The sequence below is a fragment of the Salminus brasiliensis genome, chromosome 1 (genome assembly GCF_030463535.1).
Source record: "Salminus brasiliensis chromosome 1, fSalBra1.hap2, whole genome shotgun sequence".
Lineage (NCBI taxonomy): Eukaryota > Metazoa > Chordata > Actinopteri > Characiformes > Bryconidae > Salminus > Salminus brasiliensis.
Window position 1 is genome coordinate 25,286,085 of NC_132878.1, and position 26,314 is coordinate 25,312,398.

The following is a 26,314-nucleotide window of genomic DNA, read 5'->3' on the forward strand; positions in this document are numbered from 1 at the left end:
CTTCCCCTATATCTTGGTTTCTCTATCTTACCCCTGTCCCTATTTATACTGACTGCAATGGCAAAAAAAAAAGCCACACCAAAGGGCAAACCCAGATGAAGTGATAGTAGAACTTTCTTTGGAGTGGAAAGGGCTGGAAGTGGGGGCTGCCTTGTGTTCCCTATCTGATGATTGTAATGTCTTGTAAATTCCTGTGTTCTTATGTAATAGTGGGAAAAATTATAAACTCATAATTACTTCAGGCTTGGTCTAATCCTCTGAAAGATTTTCATAGGAGAATTCCCAGTGATAAGATCCATGTATGATGAGGCCAAAGCCTCAACTTAAAGCAGTAGACAAGAAAAGCTCATTTGTAAGCTCATCAGTTAACACAGGCACTTCTCATAGTATGGACCTATGATTCCATCAACCTTCTGCACAGATTTTGCTGCCCCGCAGCTCAGTTCCACGGAACTGACTTTTTAAGATAAAACCATTTTACGTAATGCTGTCATTTCTTGTGAAATTAAAACCACAGCTGTTTTGGTTTATCAATATAAAAAATCAACTGACACCTCTAATCTCTAATTTCATGTAAGTCGTAAATTCTGTAATGTGGTCTTTATAAACGTCCCCATAATCTACTGATCAGAATGTTCTGTTCATTTGATTTGATTAGTTTATTTGGGAGCCGTTGAGCAAGAGATGCAGCTTCTCTAAGCTGTTGAAGGACTCTCCATTCAAAGTGACTGCAGCCTTTTCTGGACATCTCTCTGTAAGTGCTGAAAAGAGGCATCGTTCCTTATAAAAATACTCTGTTCTCATCCTCGGTCAAGCTCCACCTCTCTGCTGTGTTGACTAGGTTTGTTTTGCTGCTTCCCAAACTGCACACTTCTACACTTCATTCACTACACTAACGAGTTCACTTCTAATGGTGAAACACCATGTTTAATGCACTGTTTACAGTTGCAATCTAAAACATTTAACTTATTAGTATTTAACTTTAAATATTATTTAAATATTATAATATTTACGTTGACTGTGATAGCCACTCCAGAATCTTCCAGGACTTCTTCTGAAACTAAGCCTTGGTGGACTTGGAGACATGCTTGGGGTCATTGTCATATTAGAAGGTCCAGTGACAACCAAGCTTCAGCCTCCTCACAGAAGGCATGATGTTTTCTACTGGGATTTTCTACTTGGGATACTTGATTGAATCCATCTTGGCCTGCACATGCTGTAGGTTTCCAGTGCTTCCAGAGGAAGCAAAGCAGCCCATGCTGCACTGTAGACAGGGCATTATTTTTAGCATAGGCTTTATTCTCCGATCTCCAGACATATGGTTGATCCATTTGTTTCATCGCTCCACAAAACAGAATCCCAAAACTTATTTCCATGGTTTTTGCAGAACTCTCTTGACTTGTAACTTGCAAATGTTCAAATGTCACAGTCAACAACCCCCTAGCCAGTCCTGGTACTTGATGTCAAGCACACCATGCAACTAATCCTTGTTGAATAATGCTGAGCGGTCAAATAAAGTGCCATTTTGTGTTTGGAGAAAACACTTTATTTAAATTGATCTGGTTTGATTGGTTTATTGAAAACAGCTGAAGATTTTGGGAGTTGGATAATTTTTAATGCAACTGTAGCGTGGTAGTGTGAGGTTTGGGATGCAGCCTTTGTGTACAAGGCATTTCAGGGACATCTGTCACAAAACTTTTGCTTAAATGTGTTATTTTGTCCAATGCAGTGGCCATTAGGTGTGTTTCTAATTTCTTCTTCCAGTCTAATTTATTTTCTGTTAGCCTTGTAGCTCCAGTGAAAAAACTAAAGAACCCCATTAAATTGGTGCACAAAGCAAAGATACAGAGATTTGTTCACTTGAGTCTCAATTTTCAAAATCATTTTTTTATTAAGAATCAATATACAATGTACAAACCTGCAAAGATCAAGAAATTAGCATTAGGCTAATCTGAGATGAGATGGTTTCTGTAGGAAACAAAGCAGGAACTGAGCGCTGCTTTACTAATTCCAGCTGTAAAATTGTGTTCTAATGGAATGAGTAGAAGATAGGATTACATGAGTTGTTGGATGTGTTATTGGATGCTTTAAAGAAGACAAAAAAGGTACAAACTACCACAGGTTATGTGTATAAAGATTAGAAATTGGTGTGTTTTTTACTGTGTGACATAAGCAGCGGATACTGCGTCTCATGCTAAACCAATTAGCTACATCTAAGCAGAGCTGCATCTAGAGACCACCAGGAACAGATCAGCTCTAGCTGCACATAACAAACGAATACTAAACCTTCCATGTTTTTTGTTCAAAACAACATAAAATATTTTCATGTTTCAATATTCAAATATTGTTCATTTAAAACCTTAATATTCAAATAGCAAAGACAGTGTGACTGGCCTTCCCTAGCCTGTTGGTGTTACGGGTGTTTGTGTGTCTGCATGTGTTTTGGTCCCTGTTACTGTCCAGTTCATTTCCATGGAAGAGGAGAGTCGTGGTGTCTGTTTGGTCCTTGCTGATTGGCCAGGAGAAAAAAGATGAAAGGTCCCGACCCTTAGTTGATGATCTGTCGGGGCCGTCCATAGCCAGTCATTCCAGCCTGCGATGCTCCTTTGTTGGTGCCCATCTGCAGGCCGATGACACTTTGACCCTCTTTCAGCTGCTCATCCGAGAACTCTCGCTTGTTTTCCTGAGCTTTCCTAAAAAGAACAGACACACAATTTTCAGAACGTTGCCTAAAAAACACATTATTGGAAAATAATCAATTGAAAACCTCATGACAGATTTTTTTCAATTCTGACAGATTGTGAAAACACCATCTGTGTCAAGTTAATTATGTATATATTTTTATGTTGACTCATGAATTTATTTTAACACGACCATTTTCCAACTTGTTTTTTCCTGTCTGTTGTTAATTACTTTATTAGTTTTACAAGTTTGACAAGACAAGACAGCCATATTCCCCATGTGTGTTGGACAAAGATGGAATTTGGCTTCCGCCTTTGACCCATCCATGCAGTGAACTCGCACACACACATTAGTGATTAAACCCACACAGTGACACTAAGCACACGTGTCCGGAGCGGTGGGCAGCCATTGCTGCAGCAACCGGGGAGCAGAGAGAGTGAAGGGTCTTTAGTCAAGGGCCCAAGAGTAGCAGCTTGCTGAGCCCAGGTATTGAACCCACAACCCTGTCATCAATAGCCTGGGGCTCTAACCACTGAGCCAGACAGCAGACTCAACTGGGCGGGGCTAAACTGCTGTAGGCTGAATAAGTGAATCTATGTAAATTCATGTACATTCATGCGTTTTTCTGTTTCTACGCATGGCCTAGCTTTACATACAACGTTAATAATGACACAATAAAAAATGATGGAATCTATCCATAAAATCTATCCCTTAAGAATGTTTTTTCCTTTTAAATTTTTTTATATATAATTAACACATACGCCTACAAACACATACATACACACACAAATATATATTGATCACATTTAAGCTTTCATATAAACAACAATTTCTGCCATGTATTAATGTAACTCAACTTAAACTTTGGACCTTGAGTCTGCTGTCTAAGTTAACATTCACAGCACAGTCAAATGTTATAGTAATGATTACATCTCACACCCACACACACACACACACACACACACATCTGTTCACATATTAGCCCAGCCAACCAGTGTGCAACAGTCAGACCGATAAGCACTTGTTTTTTAAAGTTGCTGTGGCGACAAAACATTAGTGTTGTCATTCTGCCACAGCTTGCGTTTGTTGCGGAGTTGCCATGGCGACTCATCAGCCGAGTCAAAGTGAGAACAGGAAGAGGAACAGGAAGCAGCTGCACTCACCTGTGGAACCAGTTGGGGTCGCCGCGGTAACAGCCATCACTTCTGGTAACGGCCAGACTGCCCAGCGACATCAGGGTCATCTGCACGGCTGCCAGGTCTTTACCTACACATACACACACACTTCTTTTAATCACACAGTGCCACCAGAGCTGAAATGCTAAAGGCTAGCATGTGCTTCCTCCTACAAATGCGAAGCCAGTCAGCCTAGAAATGTGTCGGCCACTAATGCAACATCCCTGCAGCTTAACACACTTGTCTGTCGGATGACAGATGCCCATGATAGCATTTTGTTGTTATGGCAACCCTCCCAAATAGAGCCCGATCTGGTGCGAACAACGCTATACGACACTCAGAAGTCCTAAAGCAACACTTTTGAGAATTTTATCCAAAGTATAGGCAATCACCCAAAATAGGCCTGAAGTCCATAATCTGTTGATAGCACTGGAGCTATGAGGCTATTCTTCCATGTAATGAAAGACTACAGGAAATAATTAGCATGGTGCTAATGGTGTCCGTCTGACACCCGATTTCCTCCACTGAAGTCAGAGCTTTTGTCCAACACCAACAGCTAAAGTTAATAACCATCACTCAGTCAAGAGTTTTTTGGCCATCATGCTTGCTGGATATACAGCAAATTTGCCAGCGTTAAGTCAACACTGTTAATGTTAAACATTGCTGCTTTAACCCTGGCAAATTTGCTCTGAACTTGTTTTTTGAATTTCACAACTCCTAATTAATAGAGCTGCTCTGATGGCCACGGCAGGCAAACCAGAGAGGACAGAGGAAGTAAATTTGGAGAGAGTTCTGGATTTATTTTGAAGTTTTGCAGACAGATGCAGATGATATCTTGCATAAAAACCTATACCTAGCTATTACTGGATTTCTGGATCTGTAGTTAAATCAGTGTGTGTAGGAGTGTGTAATCAGGTCACATGTACTTAGGCTAGTGGCGATGATGGGTCTTTGGGGGAAGCTGAGCAGTTTGGGAAACATGTTGCTGCTGCTCAGACTGAAGCAAATTGTTCTCTTATTTCTCCCACCTTATTTCCATTACAGGAAGTTGGCAGGCCTCTTTGCATGCTTTATTTGAAATGCTATTTATTTACAAGTTTAAACAAAAACATTCAAATAAAACTGTTACAAATAAAACTCTTAAAGTTAGTGTAGTTTTCACCAAATGCTGTTTTTATTCATTGCATGTGTCCAAGTTTCCATTACTTGTTAGCTGCAGGCACTGATTGACTTCATTTGGGTTAAAATGGAAAACTGTAAATCTGATTGTGTGCCAAGCTTAATTACTTTAAAAGCAACAAAAATGTGAGATGTGAAAGAGGACTCACCCTCCCAGAGGTCGACAGTCTGGAACACGTCAGATTTGGTGACTCCATACCTCTCAGCAGCGGTGAGGAACTGGGAGACCTGCTCCATCTGTTTGAAAGCCATGGTGGAGGTCTGGATCTTTTTCACTGGCTTTGCATCCTTATGCAGACTGTTAATCAGCTCACACAGAACCTGGGAAGCGCGGGAAACGCACACAGACGGAGAGGCAGAATTGTCACTGATATGCTATGGACATATTCAAAGTTTCAGTTTCTAATCAAATCTGCATTTTTGGTAGTGATTGGTGATTTGGTTGTACTACAAACTGTAGTGACTTACACATCCATCCTTGAGCCATGTTTGGAAGCCCTGTTTGCCTGGCTGTGGTCTGCCCACTGAGGGCCCGCACTGAGCGACGATCCACTCCACCAGCCTCTCCTCCAGCTCGGGGTCATACTTCTTATCAATCTTACTCTGCACCTCTCGGCTCAAACCGTACGATGGGCCTTTGTTTGCCATTTTGCCTGCAACACACACACACACACACACACATGCATAATTAGCACAGCCGTATTAAAACAACATGTTCTGATTGGCTGACCTGTATTGTGCCTCATTTAAACAACATTCCAGCATGAGTCCATTTTCTGCCAAAATAGCCCGATTAGAATTCATCATGGCTGTGATGTCAATCATGACTGCATTGACATGCAATGACCATTCAGCCACCAGCACCTTTGCCTCCATCCATCCATCCATCCATCCATCCATCCATGTATGTTTCAGCCCTCTGTTGCTTATTCAGCAAACAGTAACACTTTACTTGGACGATTCATTATAGATGCCTCGTAGAGGCTCACCTGACATTCAACTAACATTCAGCTGAATGCCTATTAAATGCAACTGAACTCTAAGCTGAATGTAAATGAGTGTCTACTGAATGTAACCCTGCACCTAACCCTAACCTTAACCGTACCCATGAATCAGCCCTAAACCCTAACATTAACCTTACACTTTTTGTGGTTAGGATTTGGGTTAGATTTAAGGTTTAGGTTAAGGTTAGGGATAGGGTTAGATGCAGGGTTACATTCACCTTAGATTTCAGTTGCATTTAATAGATATTCGATGAATGGTAGTTGAATGTTAGCTGAGCATCTACAAGGCCCATATAATGGATCATCCAAGTAAAGTGAAACCCAGTAAACGTTAATACAAAGCAGCACATCATTTAGGAGGTCTTAAAGGTATGGTACACTGTTAAAAAGGATGATTTAAGGGTTAATTCTTAAAGGCAATGACTATTTAGAGATGCAAGTCATTTCAATCTAAAAATGGTAATTTACCCGGTAGTATTGTTCTTCACATACAAGGAAAGCTTCTAGTACATGGTTTAAAAATCATATTTAAAAAATTGGTTCTATATAGAAACAATAAGAGTCCAATAACCTATTTTTTTTTTCCTAAAGTGTAACACACATCAACCTTTTAAACTGTGAGGGATGAAGAGAGTTTGGGAACTGTTCTTGGTGCGTAAACTGAACAGACTTTATAACAAGACTTGTTAAAAGACGTTTACAGATTGCTGCTCTCTTGTTGCGGTCTATGTGATGACATTGAGAAGCTTCTGAGGCCATTACAAACACACACACACACACACACATTTGCACATCATATGCATTACTTCTCTAAGAAGTCAAGGCAATTTGTTTAGGACTGTACTGGATCATCTCAGTGTTTTCTCTGAGCTTAAGTATTTACTCATTGCTTTACACACACACATGAGAAAAAGTGAACTGCATAAGTAATGTGTAGGTGTGTGTGTGTGTGTGTGTGTGCTGTCCCTTGAGAGGCCTTCTGGTTGACTGAGCATGCAGCACACACCCTCCAAACTGGCCCGCAGTCAGTAAACTATGTAATCAGAAACTGCTGATCTGTGTATGTGTGTGTGTGTGTGTCTGTCTGTTAAAAACAGGATTTGGGCTGGTACATTTTCCCAGAGGGAGGTGGGAACTCACAATCATCAGATATCGTTGCATGAAATTTTTAAATAGTAATCATATTTAATGTGGGTGTGACATTCTGTCCAACACAAGCTCATATATTAAAACCAGTAAACGAAACAATGAAAGAGAGAGAGCGAGGGACAGAGAGAAAGAGAAGCTGACTTGAAAATCCCAGTAAAATACCATAAGAAGTTATTCTCACTGTAATTTGTGCACGTATATGTGCACATGTATATGTCATTTTCTGTTTACATCACTTGATTCATATTCTGCATCGACAGGCTGAAATCTATAATTCCGACTTTTCCTGTTTGTTTCAATGTCAAAACACAACTGGACCCAGATTACACCCCTGCAGAACCCCACTTCAGAGAGGGTGAATTGGCAGGGCAGGATGCATCCATAGTAATGTTTGCTTCCCCCAATAATGAAATGAAACTCCCTTTTGCATGGGTGGGGAGAGTTTCAGGGGGTTCCCTCAAGGGAAGGGAATGAAATTAGTCAACAACAAACAAAATGTTTTTTTGTTTGCCTCAACATTCATTACATTCTGAGTAACACCAGAGGAATGATTCATCAGAATACCATTCATTACCAAGAGATAACGGACATCCTCCTGTAAATATCTGCCATCCGCTACTACGAGCTAGCAGACACTGTTAAATAGTCCTCTCTCACGGTAGAGGAACATTAACCCTTACAGTCATTGTTATTGTTTTCCCATACTATTGCAAGGGAGTTACATCAGTAATTATCAAATTAATAATAATTTAAACATGGGCTAAAGTACATCACGGAGCTATGTGAAGCCTGAATTGCGTTCCTATTTTTGTCCATTTTATGGATAAACGTGTGGCTATAAGCTTCCATTAATATTAGCCTCTGTAGCTACAATGAAATAAAAAAGGAAGGAAGCGATCAACACAAACATGACTTGGTCAGTTGACTGCATTTAAGGTCATGGTGAAATTCTGTAAATGTGTTGCTCTTGACCATGTGAACAAAACCGATGTTTGTACAGAAATCCTCTCATGACTTAGAACCACACAACATCATGAAGCATCAAGCCAGAGCCAAAGAGGGCCGCATTGCTCTGCTTAGAGCTGGCCCATTAGGGGTCAGAGGCCATTTAATCATTGACCAAAGCCTCAGGGGTGGAGTCCTGCTCCTGCCTGTTTTTGGGCCAATTATTTAGAGCCTCCTCCCTTCTTTTTTCTTTGTTCATTTGTGAGGAGCAATCACCCAAAGGTCAATATGTCAGTGTTAGCCACCTAGCTCATTTTAACAGTAGTCTTTGAAGCCTGGTAACTCTGTCTCAAACTACTCTAATAAAAACAACAACAGATAAACGAAATATTATTATGTCCTTTATCCTGTCTTATTTCTTTTATTCTGTTTTGCATTTCTCTGAACTCAAATGAACTCACATGACATCACTCTTCCTGCCGGTGTGCTGACGTATAGTCGTATAAGGGCATGATTCTACAGGTCCTGCCTGAGTGTGTGGACGAAATGGGGCGTGCCTGTGTTTCTTGAGGTGAACACCTGAAGCACTGAAAGCCTCGTTGGCCTTGTTTGTCTTCCATACAGCGTGTGAGCGTTTTCCATCAGCATCACACAGAACCTGCTGGACAGCGATGTAAAGTTGTTTTGCCACTACATTTAACTACAAATCAACTGTGTGTGTGTGTGTGTGTGTGTGTGAGGGAGAAAGAGAAAGAGACAGAAAGCTATGTTGCAATATCCTCTTTCTAGGCCTGTCCCATCCTGTAAAATAGCCAGTGTTGGTGTGTGTGTGTGTGTGTGTGTGCGTGTGTGTGTGTGTGTGTGTGTGTGTGAGAGAGAGAGAGAGAGATTTAATTTATTTACTTTATTGTTTGAGTGGCTTGGGTGTTCCCTCTGCTCATATGTACTTGTTGTCTTAAGTTTGGCCTTCTAAGTGGTCACACACACACACACACACACACACACACACACACACACACACACACTGAAGCTCAGCCAGAACTATAAAACATCTATAAACATGCAGTTCATGAGTTATGATGGCCCAGCATTGCTTTGCTGAACTTACTCACACACTCACACAAACACACACACACACACACACACACACACACACACACACACACACACACACACACACACACAAGTGATTACACAATCCTCTGATAGGCCTCAGCAGGCATAAGAATGCAATGTCTGTGAGTGAGCTGATAAACGTTAACAGCAGAACTGTGTGTTCCATGTGTTTACTCACATACAATAAACCTTAAGCCTTCAATCTATGATCGTATTTATCGCCCCCCCTTCGCCAGCACCACCTCTACCCCCAAGCTTAACTGTAGTCAGTCAGTGTGTCTAAAGTGAACCTGCTACAAACTACAAGTCTAATGTAGCTAACTAGTACTACAAGCTATAGGCTTTCTGATTTCAGCAGAATCAATGATTGAGTTTGTTCTGCATTTGTTTTTGTAGCGTTTCTTTTAAGATTTGATTGCATTCAGGGCGTTAGTAAAGTAAGGACATTGGATGATCACCACCCCACCTCATCTTCCACTCCCCAATTCATCCCAAAAATGTTGGATAAAGGGGGGCTTTATACCTCTCTAGCCCATACCTGGCATTAAGCATGGTGCCATGGAGTCCCATTCTACTGGCAATGCTTCTCTACAAGGGCTAGACAAGCTGTGTGTGTGCATTTGCACATCTGTGCCAGCAAGGAGTGCAGTTCGAAGTAGCTGAATGCATTTATTAGTGTCCACCAACTTTTGGATATGTAGCGTATACATGTGCGCAGGGGTGGTTGCAATGGAATGTGGGGAGTAGGGGGTTGTGGTTTGGTACTCCCTTCCTGAAATGAAAATGTGCAGAGTGGGATGTCCGTTAAGACAGTGAAGAGAAAGTGAGAGAGAGAGAGACAGAGAGACATATATTGATAGAGAGAGAGAGACATTAAGATAACGGAGAGCGAGAGAGATATTAAAATAGACAGAGAGAAAGAGAGAGAGACAGACAGACACAAACTGATAAAGTGAAAAACAGAGATACTGGGAGATAGAGATTAAGATATTGGAGAGGTAGAGGCAGACAGACGGACTGATAGAGAGAGAGACAGAGAGAGAAGGCCATTAATGATGAAGTGAATGAGTTATAGAAAGAGAGGGGAGGAAAGAGAGAGAGCAGAGGGAGAAAGAGACACACAGAGAGAGTGAGAGAGAGAGAGAGAGAGAGAGAGAGAGAGAGAGAGAGAGAGGCCTACAAGGGAAATATCTGAGTTTATTCAATTTTGTAGAGTGAATTAATCCGGAACACCATGTGCAAGTGTGTGCTGGAGAAATCAGGAGGTTACAAAGTGTGTGTGTGTGTGTGTAGGTGTGTGTGTGTGACAAGAGCGAAGGAGAAATAAAGAGAGGAATCTTGTTCTTGTAACATTTCAGCTGCCAATGCAAACTTTACCCATGAATTCCCCCCGAAACACACACACACATTCTCTGTCTTGTTGGCTAGGCCTCTCAACAGGCACTAACAAGCAGAGGAATGTGGCGAGCACAGGAGACGGGAAATAAAGCTGAAACTATCAGATGACCGGTCAGGGTGGGGAGGATGATGTTAGTTAGATTTTTAGTCTTAAATCTCAGATCCTGAACTTCATTTCCACCTTCATCCACTAAAGCAGCTTCACTTCTTACATTTAACACTGATTTCCTCATTACCTGAAAACACAGCACTGGTTACAGACCTGAACACTATGTACACACCCTACTATACACTACAGTGTGGGTCTAGATGTATGTATGTATGTATGTGTATGTGTGTGTGTATGTACATAACCTACAGCTGCATCACTGTGGATTAACAGTAATAGAACGTTAACATACTCACAGTTCAGACAGGGGAGAAAAATCACCGTTTGCAGACGCTGCTTCTTCCTGCTTCACAAGCGTGTACTCCTCTGCACCGCACAGTTCAGTGTGTGTGTGTGTGTGTATGTGTTGTGTGCACTGTCTGCTTCCTCTTTATTGCGGGTCTCAGAGTCCACCAGAGAGGGTGTGTCCACTTCATGAGAAAATGATTTCACCAAACTGCACCAAGGGAAGGGAGGGGACAGAAAAAAGTACATGGCCTTTTATGGTGGTGCTTACGTCCTTTTCTCTGTGTCTCTCTCTCTCTCTTTCTTCTTTGCCCTCTTTCTCTCTCTCTCGCTCTTTCTCTATGTCTGCCCCTCCTTTTCCTCTTGTCATTTTCCTGCCTTTTTTATGCACGCCTCCTGTCTTTTTTAGGAGTGGGGAAAAAGAGGAATTCTCCAAATACCTCCTTTACCAGAGAAAGAGAGTGAGCAAGAGGGAGAGAGGGTGGGAGGGGGTGAGGGGGGGTTAGGAAAGGATGACTAAAGAATGAATGAGAGAGAGATGGGTGATATATGGGTGGGGTTGGGGGGTAACTACTGTAATTACAGAGCTTAGGCAACATTAACTCCTTAAAACCCTACACTCACAACTTCTAAGTGTGTGAATGCAGTACCCTGTAAAAACCCTGGGCCAGCTTTAAACGCTAAGCTGACTGATTACGGAGTGTTTCCTGACTTAACTCAAATTAGTTTCGTCAAAGGTTTGGTGACACGTTCTTTGGAGTGATCCTTAAACACTCAGCAGAGTAGACACAGAGCAGACTCTCAGTAGCAGGTCAACAATGCAGTGGCATAGGAACAGTCAGTAGATTACCAAGAGACTTTAATAGAGGACTTCTGCTGAATTCAGCTGTTCTTCACTGTATTTGGAGAGTTCAGATCTGTAGATGTTCACCTGAGAAATCACTGATCACCCAACAGGTGCATTTGCACATCTGTGTCAGCACTGAGTGCAACTTAAAGTAGCTTGAAAGCATTTATTAAAAGGGGTGTGTCCACAAACTTTTGGACACATTGTGTATATATGTATGTGGGGGTGGTTGCGGTGGAATGTGGGGTGGTGGGGGGTGGGGATTTTGTGGTTTGGTGCTACCTTCCTGAAATGAGTTTTTGCAGAGTTTTTGCATCTCAGTGATGTAGCAGCAATCTGAACACTCAGTAGATTACCAAGAGACTTTAACTGAGGACTTCTGCTGAATCCAGCTGTTCTTCACTGTATTTGGAGAATCCGAGTTCAGATCTGTAGATGTTCACCTGAGAAATCTCTGAACAGATCTAACACAGATCATCTCAACATCATCAACCAGCTGTTATAGACCTGCTTCTGACACCAGTCTGGAACTGGAGTTTAACTGGATTAGGCTGAGATTAAGAGGCCAGGGTGGAAGCTAGAAATAGGTTTTGGGTTGAGGTGAAAGTTAGGATTAAGGCCAGGATGATGGTTAGGGTTAGGCTTTGGGTTGAGGTTAAGGTTAGGACTAGGGCCAGCATTGGAGATAGGATTAGGCTTTTGACTGAGGTTAAGGTTAGAAATAGGGCCAGAATGGGAGTTAGGATTAGGTTTTTGATTGAGTTTAAGGTTAGAAATAGGGCCAGGAATGAAGATATAATTAGATGTTGGATTGAGGATAAGATTAGAACTAGGGTCAGGATTGGAGATAGGATTAGGTTTTTGGATTACAGGTAAAATTAGGACTAGGGCCAGGATTAGAGTTAGGATCAGGCTTTTGATTGAGGTTAAGTTTAAAAATAGGCCCAGGATGGGAATTAGGATTAGGCTTTTGACTGAGGTTAAGGTTAGAAATAGAGCCAGAATGGGAGTTAGGATTAGGTTTTTGATTGAGTTTAAGGTTAGAAATAGGGCCAGGAATGAAGATATAATTAGATGTTGGATTGAGGATAAGATTAGAACTAGGGTCAGGATGGGAGTCAGGATTAGTTTTTTGACTGAGGTTAAGGTTAGAAATAGGGCCAGGTTTGATGATATGATTAGATGTTGGATTGAGGTTAAGATTAGGACTTGAGTCAGGATGGGAGTCAGGATTAGTTTTTTGACGGAAGTTAAGGTTAGAAATAGGGCCAGGATGGGAGTTAGGATTAGGTTTTGGATTGAGGTTAAAGTTAGGATTAGGTTTTAATGGAAGTAATGTATTAAGTCTATTTAATGTAACATATCAACAGTAAATCTACTTAATGTCAATGATGTATCAATAATCTTCTGGATATTTACACCAGTGTATTCAGATGAGCAGTAGACTGCTGGTATTCTGTCAAGAGTTTATGAGACATTTACAAAAGACCACTGAAAATAAAAATAACTTAACAAAATAAGTCTTAACAAAGTTTATTTTAAATTCTGCATCAATCAATTTTGAGTTAAGCCGACTCATAAACATAAAACATAAATCTCCTACAGCTGAAGTTTGCTTAAAGATTTTCTATGATTTTTAGTTCCTCAATGTACTGATGTGGAGTTTAGTTAAGTCTGAAATGCTCTATAGTCTGTTATTTTATCATTGATCGTTGACTTCCATTTTGTACTGCTATGAGTTATATTTTACCACCATGAATTATTCAGGATCCACTATGAATATCTTCTAACTACTATTCATTATTCATTTACTACAATTAACATTAAATCCTTTAACTTATCCATTTACTATTCTTCAAAGTTAAAACAAAATATTATTCAGAACCTACAATGAAATAGTCAGTAACCACTATGAATTGTTGTGTAACCATGATTCATTTTCAGTCACTACAATGAATTATCCAGTAACTGTTATGTATGTATGTACTAACATTATGAATTATTCAATTACCACTATAAATAATTCTCCTTTTATGTGTTTTAGTGCATCACTATGTGGCTCTAATACACACACACACACATATACACACACACCACTCCTATCTTACATCCTCAGGGCTTGTTGCAACATGTGTGATGGCATCATGAAGGCATAGGATGACATTATGACAAACTCATTATATTATAGTTTGACCTCACAGGTTACCATAGTAACGCAATGGTCTCACCATCCCAGCCCTTTCATCATAATTACTCATTTTAACTGATGATGTGATGGTGTAGGCCTGCTGTTTAGTCAGTGGTAAGTATTAGATGGTGATTATGTGTTAACCACATTAGAGTAGTAGTTCCAGTACAGAACTGAAGATATTAAACATGTGTTAGACGACTGATTCCTTTAAGAGAAACCTACTATAAGCTTGGCTGATCAGAATGTAATGTTTGTCTTTCGTTATGTAAGCTATAGTCATGCTGTCCCTCCTACCTCCACACCCACACACATATACACTCACCCTTTTACACATGTTAGGAGGTGCTCACTTAGCCAGTTAGTCTCTGTAAGACCATATGTACATATATATATATATATATATATATATATATATATATATATATATATATATATATATATATACATGTAAATGTATATATAAATGTTTGTGGACACCCCTTCAAATAAAAGCAAAAAATAAATGGGTGGTGATCATCCAGCAGTCTGACCTCACTAACACACCTGTCACTGAATCCAACAAATCCTCCAACAAAAGCTAGACAAACTCTCTTTTAATGCCCTTGTCGGAATGTGTACATTAGCATCTTCTGGTGGCCAAGCTGATACACACCCTTGAACTGAGTAAATTCAGTGTATCACTGTCTTCATTCTGAGAAAATCTGCATAATAGTCATTGGGGATCTCTGGACCTCTTAGCTCTTCAGAGAAGGCCTAATGCTTTCTGAAATGTAAAAAAAAATTAAACATACCATGTCTGTAATTTTTAGCCATTTATTTATGAGCACCTACATGCAAGTGCAAGTGCCCTGACTTCACTGTTAAAAATGTCTTGAAGCCACCCAATACAACACCCAAAGCTAACCCTCTGTCATCTCTTCTCCTTTCCAACCTCCAACACTCCCTTGAACACAATATCAGAAATTGGCTAATGACAAGCTGTAAACTCCATGACTGCCGCATTTATGTCTTTACAGAGACAATGGCTTTAATGCAGCATTCCAGAGGCCATTCAGCTAGCGGTAAACCTTTTAACTACATTATAATATATATATATAATTATTAGTATTTTATGTATATTATGAGTATTATTGTTGTTTTGTTACACTGGAAATGCAAGTTACAAAATAAGGAACAGTTAGGATTATATGTTTAAAAGGTTTTTAGTTAATCCTTATAATGCAAAGCTGATGTGTACAAGTACAGTGTGGTAGCTGCATCCAATAAAGTGTAATTCCTTCGTTCTTTTTCAGTTAGAATGTCGTTTTTTCATTTGCAACATCTGCAATTGTCTTCAGGATAAAATGAAGTACTTTTATTCAGTTCTTATTCTATTCTTTGTCTTAAGTGTAATAGCATTTAGCCAATAATGACCCTCTCAGAGCTTGTTTACCAGTATCTATATATCACCTGAACTATGACAGCTGGGCAATAAGAGTAGACCTGCACTATTTTGTCACTTTATTCATGCTCTATCAAATTTTGAAACTTTTAGAATTTTTGAAAACTATTAGAATTTTTAACAGCTACGCTGACCACTCAATAAAGTGTTAGCAAGGTTGTCAGTAATCCTGCTAACAAGACCTAGTGGCAGGCGCTGTGGGCGAAGTGGGAGGTATGTACTGTAGTGGAGTTTTGTTGTATTTTTAAAAGTTTCAGCTTCAGGTTCTCTGCTTACAGAAGTACACAGACTGTAAAACCACCACAGCGCTCAGAATCACGCCTCTCACTGAGAATTTAAACAAGCTCTAAATATGCATGCATTCTCAAAACCTAGTCTCACACACCGTTTAATACTTGACTAGTCTAGGCCACCCCTTCTTTGAAAGTGATTGGGGTGGGAAGTGATTGAAAACAAGGATCATCAAGAGAGGAGAAGCTCCTGGTACTAATAACTACATGCACTTGTGTATCATTTTAAACCACATTAAATGAACAAACCACAGTAAAAAAAAAAAAAAAAGTGGACTGCTAGTTTTGATGGACAGAGAAAAGAATGTAAACTTTATTTGAGAATATTACAGTGGTGCTTACATTGTGACACAGATACAGGCAGCGGCGAGCGCGGTAGGCTTTAAATGGCATAGAATAGGATTTTTCATAGAGAGATAGACTACACTAGTTCAGTCTTTTCTTCATCTGAACGCTACCAGTTTACACATACAGTTGTGCTCCATGCAGATTGCACTGCCTCGTGCCTGGTGAATAAATTCCTCAAGCCTACGTATCAGCACAGAATTCTTATTTACACTGCATAATTATAAATAATTATTAATACATTTTGCCCATTGCCATTGCTTGTGAATACATCACCAAATATATGTTGAGTAGGATTTGTGTACATGCATTACCGTACAAAAGCATGGAATCAATGTAAAAAAAAAAAAAAAAAAAAAAAAAAAAAAATATATATATATATATATATATATATATATATATATATATATATATATATATATATATAATATTTATTTATAATATATAATTTATTATATATATATATATATATATATATATATATATATATATATATAAAACCAATTTGGTGGCAGATGAATTATTCTTACATATCTGTTCTCATAGGTGTCATCTAATCAGTGTTAATCTAGGAAGCTGTATAAGGGTCCAGAATGATGAACTGTGGATGATTGCAAAACTGGTATACAGAATGCTTTGTTTTTAAAGAGTAGTGATCAAAGCAGAAGGCAGAAAACTTGTGAAAAGTAACAACAGAGAATTACACTACCATGATTTATTCCTTAATGCATTCTTGCTGTTTTCAAAATACGTGAAATATTAAATAAGTACTGATAAAGTTCCTTATATCGTATCATATATTATGATTATATTATATTTAAAACAAAGACATATATTAATATAACATGATTCCCAACCTCTGAACGGTACTGTATGCATTCTTTTAGTATCACACACACACACACACACACACACACACACACACACACACACAGGCAGACAGGCCGGAGGCTACCAGTGAAGCTCTTAAAGCACTACACATGGAGTAATATATAAGGCACTAGAAGAGAGAAAGCACTGCTGGAACATTACGCAAAGATTGCTCAAGCATTATTGTAGAAGTTTAAATAGGCAAGAAAACACACACACACAATTATTACAAATGAACATTTCTAGAAGCATCCCTGGATGGTGAGGTTAGTTTGGTTTAAAGTTCAGTGCATTTTTTTAACAAATACACAACAGATATAAAAGCCCTGTTTGAGCTGGAGTAGTTTCACCTGGAGACGTGTTTTAACTTAAAGGCCTGCAATTTTTTTTATTACATTGTTATTTAAAAACAATTACTGTGGACCACCAGCACTTAACCAATTAGGATAAGGAGTCTTTACTAGCCAAGTCTTAATAATAATAATAATGCTATTCTGCAGCTGCAAACCTGAGTTGTGGCTTCAGAATGAGAGCTCCTTAGTTATTAGTTAAATGTCAGAGAAAACAGAAGAACAGAAATTAAAAAGACCAAATGATAAAACTCCTACTCTGCTCTTTACCTGCTAGACTGTCATTTTTTCATTGAAATATTATTCCTAAAGGGGGCTAAAGGGGTTAGCTAACGTAGCCATTCACATTACTACATTCACTATCTTATTTTGCGCTAGCTGAAGCTAATAGCCAATCTGCGAGGCCTCGTCCCCAAAACGTATGCAAGGCTTTGGAGGGAACACTGAAGGAACAGGTTGGTGAGTTGTTTTGATCCAGTATGAATCTGCAGTGACTGTATTTTCTTACAGTCTAACAGAATTATTTGTGGTATGATTTTAATCCTCTATGAATCTGCAGCAGGTGTAGGTTTTATAATCTGAAAGAAATTACTATACAGTAAATATAATCCTGTGTGAATTTGTGGTGTGTGTAGGTTTTATAATCTCACAGAAATGACTATACAGTGAATGTAATCCAGTGTGAATTTGTGGTGTGTGTAGGTTTTATAATCTGGCAAAAATGACTATACAGTGAATGTAATCTAGTATGAATTTGCAGTGCAAGTATAGGTTTTATAATCTGACAGTAATGACTATGCAGTGAATGTAATCTAGTATGAATTTGCAGTGCAAGTATAGGTTTTATAATCTGACAGTAATGACTATGCAGTGAATGTAATCTAGTATGAATTTGTGGTGTGTGTAGGTTTTATAATCTGGCAGAAATTACTATACAGTGAATGTAATCCAGTGTGAATTTTTGGTGTGTGTAGGTTTTATAGTCTGACAGAAATGACTATACAGTGAATGTAATCTAGTATGAATTGGTGGTGTGTGTAGGTTTTATAATCTGACAGAAATGACTATACAGTGAATGTATATCAGTATGAATTTGCAGTGTGTAAGTAGTTTTTACAGTGTGACGGTAATCATTGTAAAGTGATTTTTTTATCCAGTATGATAAAGTAATACCCACAGTAATAATAACCAATCAAAAATAAAAAAGCTAACAATAAACAATGCCACTTTTTAGGGACTGGATAAGCAAGATGGTTAGGGTGTTTATGTATGTGTGTATATATAAGGTTATGATGAGTTTAGTTTATGTGTTAGTTAACCATGGCTGCTTAATTTGGTAGTATACCACAAGAGCACTTATTGATGACAGGAAGGCAAGCCCTCAGGTAGAGCATCACTTAACACAGTTCCTTTGTGGGTTTTATTATGTGGATTAGTGTGTTCTGGGGCTGATGTTAACCCCCCAGGCCATGACCTTCAATATGTGAATATTTTGGGAACATTACACAGATACTTGCACAGATATCTCGTACTAATTCATTAAAACTCGCAGATTGCAGTTCTGAGCCTCCTCTGGTAACCCTAATCCAGCTCAAAAAAGGGTTAAAGTCTATAATACACAATAAACGTGCATCAGAATGGAACATAATCCCTTCTCCTCCTCCCTCACCACTCTTCCTCTCCTTGTCCTTTGCTTTCTTACTCGTTGTCCTTCACTTTGTTTTCGTACGTGCCCTGGCCCTTGTAAGCACTGACGTAGCCACTAGAGTCAGGGATGTCCTCCCTTCCCACTTTTCCTTTCCCTTTACCAGACTCATCAAAGCGCTCCTTATGAGAGCCTGTGTATTTACTGCTGTCTGTCAGACGGTCCACTGCAGCCGCCTTCGCTACTTTCTATACAAAGAAAGAGAGAGAGAGAGAGAGAGAGAGAGAGGGAGAAGGACACACAGAGAAATTATTGTAGTGGTCATGGCTCACAGTGATCTCTGATGATTGACCGAGACCAAGAGTGAGTGGCACAAGGTGACGAGCGCTCCTCACCGTGACCCCGACGTTGGCCGGCTCTTTTCCTGCGATTTGGCCATAAAGCAGCTGCAGTGCCTCCTCTTGGCCTTTCCCTTTGAAGCGTTTCGTAGCCAACTCTGACATTGCCTGGATGAACTGCTCAAAGTTGATAACCCGCACTGACTTAGCTCTAAAACACAAGAAATCACATGATGAGTCAAAACATTATGACCCTTTACAGATGAAGCAGATATCATTGATTATCAGATTAACAGTGGCGCATGTGAAGGTCTGGAATGTATGTTTGATGGTAAATGAACAGTCTGTTTGCGTAGTCAACCTGTTGCATGAGGGGGAAATAGAAATGGTAAGGTTTGAAGATCAAAGACAACTGGGTCAGCGCTTCTCCCGCATGACAATGCTTGTGGGATTCTCCTAGTCAGCGGTGGTGAGTACCTATCCACAGTTATCCAAGAAGGGATAAACCAGGAACCAGCGACAGGGTTTTGGGCATCCAAGGATTAATAATGCACAAGAACAATAAGGACTTTCTCATCTGACTTAAACTGACAAAAGGGCTACTATGGCACAAGCTACGATCAAGGCACAGGGCAGGACTGTCGAGGACTAGTCAGAGTGCCCATGCTAACCCCTGTCCACTGTCAAAAGTACCTACAATTTTCCCACAAGCAGCGGAACTGAATCTCCCAGCAATGGAAAAAGGTTGGTCTGGTCCTGTATCCTTTTCCATCTGATAAAGGAGGCCAAGTGCATGTCCGCCATTTACCTGTGGGAGGCGCTGGACCAACAAGTCTGATCCTTAGTGACTCCACCTCTCAACTTACAGGATCTGCTGGGATGTCTTGGTGGTCAGAGGTCTTGTCTTTGCATACATGGATGAGAGTGATACTGATGGAAAAGGCAACTGATTAAACAGGACAATTTGACGTGTGGATAACCCCAGAACCAAGATGCCAGACACATACTTGACTTTGCTGAAGACGATGTCCACATCTGTACTGGTGACATTCTTGCCATCTATCACTTTGCAGTCTTTGCACAGTTTGACAAAGTTCTTCCCGCTCATCTCCTTGCCCGTTGCTTTGGTGTCCCCATGAACTGCAAACTTCCTGAACGCTGTCTCAACTTCTGTGACCGTCCCTGTGCCAGAACCTTCTGCCATGCTGCCAGAAAATGCAGGAATATCAGCACACACTGGAATGACATGAAGAGAAAGGAATACCAAAGAGGGCAGGCATTAGGCCACCATACGTCACTATATACAGTAGGAGTACAATTACAGACTGTAGTTCATGTGATGCTGCACAGCTGATCAGCTGCCCTCCATCCCATCTGTCATTGGTCACAGGACCACTGCTGTCTAGATGTTACTTGAGTGGTGGTCTGTTCTCAGCACAGCAGTGACACTGACATGGAATTGCTCATGGTAGTATGTGTGTGTGTGTTGCTGGTACAGCTGTATCAGACACTGCGATGGATTTTGACACATGTAAGTTGAGAGTGGGTCCACAGCACAAACATTTCTGGCCTAGAGCAGTTCAGGGGTTAAAAAACGGCCTCTGAAATAGTACTTTAGAATGGATAACGCGAACAACAGAAAGGTCGAGCTAAAGGGAGGGCTTCCAATAAAGGTGCCAAAGAGGGAATATGGGTGACTTACCAACTTACTACACAGGACAGAATGGTTTATATTGAATGTATTGAGAATGCTAATTAATCATGTCACATGGCAAAGCAATGGTTTCTGCATAGCAACTGTTTTTTTGTCCAATTGTTTCTAACTGGAATTAACAGCGGGACATCTGTCATGTCTTCATGATGGTACTACATTGGAAAAACCCTTTTCACCATTTGAGAAAACACCTAGCAACATCTTAGCAGCCACCTGGGATACCCATCTGGAACGGTGTAGCCACCACCTAGCAATACCATAGCAACCACCTAGCAACACCCTAGCAACCAAGCATATTCTCTGCATATTCTTCAGGAAATGCTCTTTTCTAGCTGAGTGATGGATTTTTTTCCTGCTGTGAGTCTTTATGTGCTAAAGTGTTGTATGGATCTTGGGGGAACATTTTGTGGCAGTTGGACACAATGACTCAGCGACTCTCCTACCCCATGAGTCTTGGCTCATTTATTCCATTAGAGAGATTGAGTGCCACACCAAGCTAATAAATACTCTCTCTCTATCTCTCTGTCTCTCTCTCTCTCTCTCTCTCTCTCTCTCTCTCTCTCGGCAGAGTGCGCTCACGCTAAAAGCACAGTAAAAGCACTGTAATTTAGATAATGTCATTTGTGCACATCAGTAAAGAAGCCTGTGACATTACAGCATGTTCCATTCTCTAACTCTCTCTAACCCTTTTTCTCTCTTACACACACACACACTCACTGCAGCATGCCACCCATACATATGTAAATACACCAATCAGCCATAAATAATGAACCGCCTGCCTAAAATGACTAGAGTAAGACTCCACAAGCCCTCTGATGGTGTCATGTGATATCTGCCACCAAGCCATAAGTAGCAGATCATGTAGTCCTGTAAGGCCTGCCTGATGTTTTAAAGATGATCTGACCCAGTCGTCTAGCCTTAATAATGTAGCTCTTGTCAAAATGCCTCAGATTCTTATATTTGCCCATTTTCCCTGCTTTTAACACCTCGTGTGTATGCACGCATGTCACATTACACTTTTTCACCTTTTTCACCATTCTGACATCAAAACTTTGGTCTGAAGGAATTATCTGGATAAGATTAACATGAGTCACAATATCCTAATAAAAAAATCTCAAATGAGTCATCAGTCATCATCTGCACATCTGATATTTAGTGGCTTGAAGATGGAGAATTATTTACATTGATATGGTGTAATTGACGTCTGATCCAAATCTAAATGTCATCTCTTTATCAAAACGGCTGAAAAGTTCAACAAGGTTAACTTCTAATTAATCAGGATGTTTCTGATTACTGTGGCTTGAAGACTAAACATGTAAATGAACTCTGATCAGATCGGCTGCCCTGTATCTCGATTTAAAAGCAGTCTGGCCTAAAACACTACTTTTTCAGTTTGAGTGGGAGGAGCTGAACTCCTGTGGGCTGAATGTGCAGATATATATAAGAAAACAAGACTACTTTAGAGAAAAACATCTGTGCCTGTAGATATGTAAACCCACTGTCAGGGGTTTAACTGCAATAGAGAGATACTGAACTTACCATAATGCCTTATAAATACAGTCTTTCTCACTTATCACCGCTGCAGTAATTCTTTAAAGAATCATGGGAGCAGCCAACCACAAACATTTTCTCATTTTAAAGTAGAATTTGCTTGTATTTGTTAATTTGTGAAAAAATATGTTCCATAGAAAATAGGGAAGGATGATACTGCTGATCTTCTTTAAGGCCGGATACCAAATACAACAATTAAGAAAATATTTTTAGCCTTCTGGGAAACCTTATAGTTTCCAAAATAAAATTGATAATTGAAAACATAAATACATACATAAATACATAAGTACTACCACTAGTAGTACTACTACTAATAATAATCTTTATTAATTGTCCACCTGAACACAAGCTGCTATACTCATTTTTTGCACTGTACACTTTGTTTACATGGCTATCGAATGCTGTTTACAAACACCAGACCTGGTCTACCTCAGTATACACACCTAAACAAACTGTACACTTCCATTTATATGCACCCAATTATATTAGCTGGACTACATATTTACTACAGTTTATTTATAAGTATAGTAACATAGTTTTCACCATAGTTCACCCCTCTGCCTTAATGCACACATTTGCACATATTTTATTTATTGTTTATCTATTGTATGTATTGTCTTTGCACATTGACTTGTCCTGTCTATTGTCCCTGCACTGCTGGGTGAATTCTTAGATTGAACAGCCGGAAGCATCAGTATCAGTACATCAGTATCAGTACATCAGGATCAGTCTACCCATTGATGTCATCAAGAGCTGGAATCAAGTCTAGTTTAAAAAAAAAAAGATTTGACAAATATCTGCCGGTAGCTTTAACCGCATCCTTCATTATATATCGTACACTCTCATCAGAGTCAGTGCTTCCCTCGTTCTGACAGAGAAGAGTAGCTTTCTGTCCTCGAGAATAAATATACAGTTCACTCTGTAGTTGATGATTGTTACTTGATTGAGCTACAGTATCCAAAGAGAAACCAAAGATGAACTGTAAAGATTTTGTATTACATACAATCATTTTATTTGGAGAAAAGATCTTAGTCTGCCCTTAAAATCAAACAGAAACAAAGTGAAAATAGAGTAAGACAATAAAATAAATCTAATCAATTCAATAAGCTGATATAATATAATAAAAATATTTAAATAAAAAGTGTTGCAAAAAATTGGAATAGCCATATTCAATAGTTTTACCATCATTTGACATAATGTTTTCCACAAGCTTGCGATCATATTACTTTTTAAGAATAACATATTAGCATGTAAAATACTACTACTGTTACTACATTTATGACTTTATATGAACTAAATTATGCCAAAAAGGGAAAAATGCAAGGAATTTGCAATTAATATACAGTGTATATGCATACATTAGAATGCCATGTATAACAATTATAATACTTAGAAGAAGAAGAAAAAGAAGAAGAATAGGAAAAGGAGGAATTATTGTCATTTTTATGTAATTAGTAGTATATTTTAGTCATTAGTAGTAGTAATTTAGTAATTTAAGTGTTATCTGCCTGTATAGCTTAACCACAGTTGAAAATGCAAATAACAGCACAGATACAATTACTATAGATTATAGAAAAAACAATGACGCAGAACATAAGGGTATATGATAACATGTGCCCCCCCCCCCCACATGTGCAATCATTTGCAATTACCTGTAAATAACCTGTAAATAATATTATTGATTTTTTTACTATTATTTATTTTGTGTATATAGTGGTAATGAAGCTATGTTTTTGTAACTGAGTGTCTTGCTATCCCTTTCTGCTGTTGCATTGAGAATTTTCCCACTGTGGGACTAATAAAGGCTTATCTTATCTTATCTTATCTTAATAATAACACACAAGCACATTATGGATTAAGAATGGAGAGCATTTTGAAAGCAGCAGGGAGAGAGAGAGAAAGAGAAAGAGAGAGAGAGAGAGAGAGAGAGTCCTATATAACTGACCTGCACCTGATTCTGCTCTGCCAAAACCAGCCATACAGCTTCGTATCCTGACTTTGCCAATGTGTTGATGTGTGTGTGTGTCAAAGAGAAAGCCTACCTGATAGTGAGGTGGGATGCTTCTGAATATGATGCTGCGCAGATCATATGAAGATGCTGAATGTGTGTCTTTCTGTGTGTATGTGCGTGTGTGTGTGCGTCTTTGCCCTCCCTTTGCCTGCTCCCACCAGTGTGTGTGCTATGACGTGATAGAGTGGGAGGAGACAGCACAGCCCAGCACAAACAATGACATCACACTCATTACATCTTTTCTTTTGTCTCTCTCTCTCTCTTGCTCTCTCTCAGCTGCCACACCCTTCTCAGCCATTCAGCCATTATGGCCAGTGCTGCAAATGGATTTATGCACACACATACAATACATAGTATAATAATTTCTCCCGTGCTGCCTTTATGTTTTTATCAGTAAGTTTTACTTAGTTATCTTTTGTAAGGCATATACAGTGCTGTGAGAGTATTTGGCTCTCCCTGATTTTCTACATTATTGTACCTGTCACAGTAACTCCTTTCAGGTCTTTCAGGTGAACAAAATGTAATTTCAGATAATGTAAAATATGGTTATCCTTCTAATATTACATATTGGTTTAAATACGTTAGAAGTATTGAATAAAGTTTCACAGGGAAACAGGGGGATCAAAACATTTGGCCTTTCTGTGTCATGATCAGTGTCACATTTGCTGAATTTGCTGAACTTTTGTGAATATTTCTGTTTTCAACTTGATAAGTATTTTATTATTATTATTATTATTATTATTATTATTATTAATAATAATAATAATAATAATAATAACAACAATAATAATTTTAGACCATTCTGTTGTTTCAGATGCCAAAGCAAATCATATGAGCACTAAGTGTGTAAGTGTGAGCACTTACCTGTACAACTCAATATATCCTAATTTGCAATTCATGTACAGTTTGCAGTTAATATACAGTATATATGCATCAATTGGTATATCATAATTTAATAATATTGCATTAGAATACAATAATTTATCCCATAAAATCAGTGGTCAGACCGTGCTGCTGGTCAGTATAGCTATTGCTTTGTTGGTTAGCAGAGCACATTTAGAGGAACACAGGTTTGGTTGTTCTTCTTAGTCACTGTATGGATTCGTTCAGTTCCACTAGCAGCTTGCCTGATCTATGTAATGAAGAAGTTATAAGATAAACCAGATGTTGCTTGGGAATGGGAAATAGCACTGGAAATGGTAAAGATAACATATTAAACAACCCTGTAATTATTTTAATTATTTTAATTGCATTAGTTTTAAACATTAGTGCTTTTTTCTAAGGAAAGGAAACACTCATCCATAGCTTTTTCAATATAACTTCACAGCTCTCCATACATATTAAAACAATCAGTACTAGGACAGCACAAATATAATTCTGAAATACCTAAGTTGTGGTGAAAGACTATGTCTCATCTCTTCAGTTTGACTTCCTGCAGGATTTCCTGTGAGAAAATGTTTGCACCTCACCACTTTTGCATTTTTCTACCATACAAAAAAATACACAGTGACACAATGGTCCATATTTGAATTATTTACTTGCATGTTTTTATGACTGTGAACAGTTGTGGTTGTGGTCAGATGTCAACATAAACATCATGGGCATGAATATCTTGGAAATATTAAGCTTTCAATGATTTCTTTCAACTGCTCTTTTTCTAGGGGCAGAAAAGGGAGCAC

General features: G+C 39.1%; 2 protein-coding genes across 3 annotated transcripts; both read right to left on the minus strand.

The window, feature by feature from the left end:
* Positions 1-1,871: 1,871 nt before the first annotated feature.
* On the minus strand, positions 1,872-11,188 carry tagln2 (transgelin 2). The gene is made up of 5 exons (XM_072675686.1): positions 11,054-11,188; positions 5,505-5,689; positions 5,186-5,357; positions 3,846-3,948; positions 1,872-2,693 (listed from the first exon to the last, which is right to left on the minus strand). The coding sequence occupies exons 2-5, from the start codon at positions 5,682-5,684 to the stop codon at positions 2,549-2,551; spliced, it is 600 nt and encodes a 199-aa protein (XP_072531787.1). The 5' UTR covers positions 5,685-5,689; positions 11,054-11,188; the 3' UTR covers positions 1,872-2,548.
* Positions 11,189-18,004: 6,816 nt separating this feature from the next.
* tppp2 (tubulin polymerization-promoting protein family member 2) lies at positions 18,005-24,789 on the minus strand. Of its 2 annotated transcripts, none has more exons than XM_072675673.1 (4): positions 24,667-24,789; positions 20,367-20,595; positions 19,417-19,570; positions 18,005-19,269 (listed from the first exon to the last, which is right to left on the minus strand). In XM_072675673.1, exons 2-4 carry the CDS (start codon positions 20,561-20,563, stop codon positions 19,075-19,077), a joined length of 546 nt encoding a protein of 181 aa, XP_072531774.1. In that variant the 5' UTR covers positions 20,564-20,595; positions 24,667-24,789; the 3' UTR covers positions 18,005-19,074. The 2 variants fall into 2 exon arrangements, with proteins under 2 accessions (XP_072531774.1, XP_072531765.1); XM_072675664.1 differs by lacking the exon at positions 24,667-24,789 and adding an exon at positions 24,570-24,652.
* Between the last annotated feature and the right edge of the window lie 1,525 nt (positions 24,790-26,314).